Source organism: Orbicella faveolata, unplaced genomic scaffold (assembly GCF_042242905.1).
Source record: "Orbicella faveolata isolate gen_17 unplaced genomic scaffold, um_ofav_v1 contig_26, whole genome shotgun sequence".
NCBI lineage: Eukaryota > Metazoa > Cnidaria > Anthozoa > Scleractinia > Merulinidae > Orbicella > Orbicella faveolata.
Genome location: NW_028301554.1, coordinates 16,473,790 through 16,480,154, shown reverse-complemented (window position 1 = coordinate 16,480,154; position 6,365 = coordinate 16,473,790). Strand labels below are relative to the sequence as shown.

The following is a 6,365-nucleotide window of genomic DNA, read 5'->3' as shown; positions in this document are numbered from 1 at the left end:
TAACATCTGTTGAAAAGAGGCCTTTTCTGATTTTTCTGAATTATGGCCAACGGCGCGTGGATGTCTTGCGCTCACAGTATAGTACACGCTTCAACAGTCAAATTCCACTGATACTATCTACCACCATCTGTGGGCGCAGACACTTGGAATCTCTTATTCTTTTTAAAAGGACCGTAGCCCAACTGGCGAGATAAGGGGGTCTTAGTTTAATTAGGATATTACCCAATTTATGCCTTATCAAAATCGTTATGACCACAACATTGGAAAATAATTGGACGTGGCGAGGTACCCCCTCTTACCCCTTCTAATGTAATCGGACAAACCGCAGCGCAGGAGTACCGTAATTGTTGAGGCAGATGACCAACCTCCGGTTCAGTTGTCGTTTCTGAAAAAACATTTGATTATATCTTTACTTCATTATGTACAGATGTAAATTGTGGCATTGAAGCTGTTTCAGGTGCGCGATCAATTACCGCCGAATTTCTCGCAGCCCGACCGCCTTAGCTAATTGTTTCAATGACAGGCGCTTGAGAAAAAGCTTCCATAATGAACTCATTTGGCAAGCAAAAAAGAACAACACTTTTATCTGCTTCATTGACACAGCGCGACAATACTGACAGGTTTGGAAAATATATGCGGTTTTGGTCATAAAACAATTAGCGAATGTAAACAAATCGCAAGAAAGGGAGAGCACCAGCCGTTTTCTAATCTTCCGACATTGAAGAACTGTCTTTTGTTTGTAAATTCAACAAATGACACGTACATGCAACAGAATAAAAGAACGATCAGTATCTATCCGCAACGTCTGCACAGAGGGTATATTTTGCAGCTAATTCCCTCAGGAGGCGACGCATCATTACAGCGATATTCAAGTTATTAATCCTTGAGTTTACATATAACCGAATCACGTGTCTCGGCCTTGTCAATCACTTGAACTTTAGTAAATTCGCTGGATTTCATTTCTTTTTCTTTAGTATTGTGAGCGTGCATTGCTCCGTTGCTGCAGGCGTAAAGGAAACTGTACTGTAGTAAATTTGGTGTTGAAACCTTGCGAAGGCCGTTGCATGGAAACATAACAGGGGCGAAACCCTTCGAAGTTCAGGTATTTAACATTTTTGGAGCAAGTGTTCGGCATGCAAATGGCTTCGGCGGATATGAGCTCACTTGAGCAGCGTGCCGCTTCGCTTTTTGTTTGCCGTAAGATTTTTCCACGGGTATTGCGTGTAAGTGCAGAAATTAATCCCTTCTTGTTACGTATACTATCTATTATTCAGGGACAAAATGGCCGAAGCTGCAGAGCCTGGTAGCGGGTTCAACTCGAAGAGTGTTGCTCTTCGAGCGCAGAAGAAGATCTTGGGGAAAATGGCTTCGAAAAATATGGCGAAAGCTTTTGTAGACGACACTACAGGAGATCTACTAGATCAGCTGTACAGGCTAGCCAAGCTGGAGACAGGCAGCAAGAAAGAAGCGGAAAAACTCGTGAAGAACCTTGTCAAAATTGTGGTTAAGATCAGCATTTTGTTTCGCAACGACCAGCTGAGTCGGGAGGAAATTCAAACAGCGGAGAAGTTTAGGAGAAACTTTCGGTCTGCAGCCATGACATTTATCAGTTTCTATGAGGTTGATTTCTCTTTCGATAAGAAGTTTTTAACCAAGAATTTGGAGGACTGCCGAAGCCTACTCCATGAAATCATCGAGCGCCACCTGACGGCGAAATCGCATGGACGGGTTGATCACGTTTTCAACTACTATGCAAATGGCGATATGTTAGAGAGAGTATTTCAAGAGAAACGCGACGGACCTTTCGGCGTTATTCTCAAAAATATCGTAGCCAATCTGAACAAACTAATGGAGGAAGGCAATCTATAGGATTCCTGTGTACGGGATATGGCAAACTCAATGGGACTTTCGGTTATCTAACTGTACATTTACTGTGACCTTCGATTCGTCATCGTGTGGTTGCATATATCTTTTTCAAAATATGCGAGGCGTGTATTAAACATACACAGTCTTTATTGTTATGATATTTATTTAACCGTAACTTATATTAGACCTTTAAGTGTCGAAATTTTTAGAAACAGTGAAAGTTACAGCGTAAAAATATAATGATTCGTGGAGAATTTTTGTGTTATTTTCAGGCATTTCGTAGTCTGAAATGTTTACTCGAAATTCCAGGTGCTCGACCTTCCTGTCGAATAAATTTGATTTCTTAAATTTCTTCACAGATTTCAACAGCCTGAAAATTGTCTGTGATTGAAATAATCACTATTTATAAAGAAAATATTGATGCCTCTTCGTTCCATTTAAAAGAAAACTGTTTTAAAGAGGCGATGGCCGTTTTCTGGGCTGCTGTTTCTTTAATTTCTAAATATTGAAATATATCATAAATGAAAGGTATTACGAAGATCCTAGGCCGTATAAATTTTCCTTTTTTATCACAATTGTTTGAAAAAATTCATTACTTGCATTTTCAATATTGCGAAGTTTTAATCCTTATCACCGGCCGATCTTCTAGTCTCGGAGTAAGATTAAACCGAACATTTTGGTGTGATTTACTGTCTTAATTCAGACTGCTTCCGTTCAAAACGTCCTCTAATTTTGAATAATTTTTTTTATTTGTATAATTGATTTTACATGGAATCTTAAATTGCAACTACACACACACAGGAGGTTCTTCTGTTGTAACCATTTAATTCATCCTTCCAAAGATGTGTTCAGCAGTATATATACTGGTAGTTATGCCAAGGGAATTTTTAGATCACGAGTTCAGATTACATAGAACGTAAGTCTTATGCTTAATTGTGTCGTTTTATGATAAAATAGACAAAAAAAATCAATCCAAGATCCCTTTGTTTTCATCTTTAACACTAGAACATTGATTGGACAAAAACTTTGCAAATTATTTTCACTTTTTATTCCTAATCTCTTCAAAGAGAGAATGTTACAGAATAACTTTAATGATTCCACAAGGTTGAATAATTTAGTTAGATGTGTACTGTACAAAGCCTTTTAATTTATAGTGACTATGTTTGTATGTATTCACATACTCTGCCTAGATGTAGAAATAAGCTGAAAGTGATCTATTAAAAAGTAATTTTCTGAGATGGCATATTTTGACCTACTGGATTAAATTAATGACTGTGATCTCCATTGGTTTTTCAAACTAAATTAATATTAAAATTTTTTTAAAATTAAGTTTTCAGTTACATTTAATTTCTTTTAGCATTATTTTAGTAGTTCCCAGGAAATAAATTCAGGAACCAGCTCTAAACAGTAGATTTTTACAACATTTGGAAAAATATGAATTTTCAATCCATAAATCTAATTACAGTTTTTTTGTATGGTTGAAAATTCCTGCTGATTAATATGCTTTTGCATGTGCAAGTTTTATTAAAATATTTTGATAGTGATTCCTGGTATTAAAAACAGCAAATAAATGATATTTTATTTTTATTAAAACATGAACATACCCATTCAGAATTGTGACGTTCTCGTCAAATTTTGGGACTGCTTCAGCTGATGTACACTGTATATGGAATGGCAAGTCAGCTGATTAGTACAGTCCTGTGGTGGGAGGTGATAAAAAGGATTTAAGATGGCTCCACAGGGTAATCATTATGACGTTGTGCACGCAAGTGTTACGTTTTGAATTCTGTTTTTGCATTCATTTTTACACCCAGTCCTCTCAAACTTACTACATGTCATAAGCAATGATTAAATAGCGTTTTACTATCATCTCTGTTAAAATTTTGGGTTGAAGCCTTGAATTATAAGTGCTCAAAGAAATGCGTCTTTTACTTTTTTATGGTTTTATTTGTGATTTTCTTGAATTTCCATCTGTGAAATCTTCCAAAATTTTCACAGCACATCGCATCCTTCGGAATACAAGTTTTAAACACAAAAAAAATAGGGTTTGTTTAGGCAGTTTTTTTCTATTTTTGCACATTTATGTCTTTTACCTTGTTTGCAAAAAAACTGGTCTTATAGATTTCCCTGAAAAACGAGCTCCGACTAAACTAAAATAGTTACCACCAGTCTGCCAAATTTTACGAAATTTTACTTAAGGAAATGCGAGAAAATTCACTGTCAGTTTTGCTTTTTCAGCTCATGTTGATGGCGTAAAATAGTGAAAAACACTGACATTTTCCTTTGAGTGCACGCAGATTACTTGAGCTGTCATCCTCAGCATGCGTGCAGTCGTAAAACTATAGGGAGCCACCTTAAAACCAGCTAAGCAAGAATCCACGTCAGCACCCATTCCACTGCCAACTCTCAACCATTCTGATTTGCTTATGTTAGTTACAATGGATAGTTTTTGTTTGTTTAATGAGTAACTGATCACTGCTCTCACTTGCTCATGGCATGTTTCACTGTGTGCTATAATAATAAAAAATGATTGTTGGTGGGAGTTGAAGGAAGCTTTACCCAGTTTTTGTTTCAAGACTCATTTCAACTGTCATTCTTGCTTGCTGTACAGGCGTATTCATCAGATTGATGTATTAGTGTAAAGCGTACATTGCATACGCAAATATCTTTGTTTGTGTGAAACAGTCATGGTTTTCATATGAAGGGGTGCATGGAAAAAAGCTTTAAGTGACTCTTGACCTCATGTCAAATTCTCCTTTCTTTCACAGAAGGAAGCTAAAAGCAATTTGCTTGGAGAATCTTGTAGTCTATCAGATGTTACGTAGGGTCTTTTTCCATGCACCCCTTCATGTGATCTTAAGAGTAGTTTGACTGTTTGTGTGTACATATTTTATTTATCCAAGCTTTAAATATTTCTTTTTACACATGTTAATGGTAAGAGCAATAACTGAAGAATATTGCTTATGGCTCAGTTAACATTGATTGACCCAGAAAGAAGGAGAGACACTTTGCTATAGTCTATATGACTTCCTGTAGACACAATATTTCTCTTTTGTACCTTTCATTGTCAAGCTGTAGTAAGAATATTACAATGTGACAGTTCGTATTTGTGTTTCACCACCAAGAAGAAAAATGATCAATCAAAACATTTGTAGAGAACAAAGTGATGGTGAGCTAATAATTTTGAAACATCGACAATTTATACTATTTTATACCTGAAACAAATGCTTCCTTGAAAACAAACCAAGTCGAAGTCCAACCTCTCTGGAAACTGTCAGGGTCTGTTTTGAGCAGTGTTGGATGGTTTTGAGGCAGCTGTCACTAGATTGGGCTAGAAGGAGTTCTCATATTAAATTTTGATCTGTCAATCTATATCAAGTTATACTTGCCAACTCTTACATGTACACGGTCCATAGGCACGAGTCTCTCACCTAGAGGTTGAAAATTTTGATCTCGTGATTACAGACAGATTTCTTGGGCCTAGCTGACTGATTTGAAATGTAACAGCCTTATATGACAAGGTTTCAAAAAAGTGTAAACCTGAACCAACAAAAGAAAAGAAGGTTCACTCATTGACGGTAGTCAAAAGCTCCCAGCAAATGTAACCACCTACTTCATGATGTCAGCCCGCTACTCTGCTGGGATATTTGTCTAATTCATTAGAAACAGATCACAAAATCAGCTGCCTACTCCTGTCCGTCTTTAACAATAAAGCTACATGTACTTCCTTTCAAACATCCAGTGAACCCTGCACATTTAGCCCGATTCTACCATTATCAGAGAAAAAGTATATAAATTTGCAATGTTCAAAACAATATGGTACCCCTTATCCTCTTGGATACCTATGGCAGCTAAGAGATGGGGAAAAAGGAGTTACATATTACTACATTGTAATAATCAAGAGAGTAGTTTCTTTATTTAGCTCTAATAGATGTTAGTTGTTTTTGGCTTTTTCTTATTTATGTGTCAGTTTTCCCTCAAGGTCTTTTCTTATCTATTCTTCAGGATGTGAAATAACTCAGGCCTCATAAACCTGGACTCTGGGAGTCACCCCTATGACGTACCCCCTTCCCTTGTCAAAATAGAAATTAGCTCAGCCTGGCAAATGAATCTAGGTTTGGAGACAAACTTTACCTTAGCTTGCTTTAGGACCTATGTGATTAGGACAGGAGTGTGCTGACCTGTCTGCAATGGTCACCTGCAAGAGGTTATAAGCATATCATATGAGTTCCTGATAAGTTTCATTTTGGCCACAACTGTGTATATAAGCTTAATATTTTGAGCGAGACACTTCCAAGTCATATCTTACAGAGTTTCATAGGTCTTCATAGCCTTTCCACCGTACCTCCTCATCTTGCTTGCATGGCGATGAAATCATTACACCATTCAGGCTGTTGGCGAAAGCTTGGATATTACAGGTCCTACATGTACAACTACACCCAACTACACACAATCTGTTGCTTCCACACATGACTGACATGATTTTCCAAGGGAAAGAA

The 6,365-nt window shown here is 37.1% G+C and overlaps 1 protein-coding gene and 1 long non-coding RNA gene across 2 annotated transcripts; one reads left to right on the top strand and one right to left on the bottom strand.

Moving 5' to 3' along the window:
- The first annotated feature begins 894 nt into the window (after positions 1-894).
- Positions 895-3,109, top strand: LOC110044868 (tumor necrosis factor alpha-induced protein 8-like). The gene is made up of 2 exons (XM_020750479.2): positions 895-1,102; positions 1,275-3,109. Exon 2 carries the CDS (start codon positions 1,282-1,284, stop codon positions 1,867-1,869), a length of 588 nt encoding a protein of 195 aa, XP_020606138.1. The 5' UTR covers positions 895-1,102; positions 1,275-1,281; the 3' UTR covers positions 1,870-3,109.
- A 1,669-nt stretch (positions 3,110-4,778) lies between these two features.
- Positions 4,779-6,361, bottom strand: LOC110045164 (uncharacterized). The gene is made up of 3 exons (XR_002296199.2): positions 6,176-6,361; positions 6,001-6,064; positions 4,779-5,197 (listed from the first exon to the last, which is right to left on the bottom strand). It is a non-coding gene; the product is annotated as an uncharacterized LOC110045164 (long non-coding RNA).
- Between the last annotated feature and the right edge of the window lie 4 nt (positions 6,362-6,365).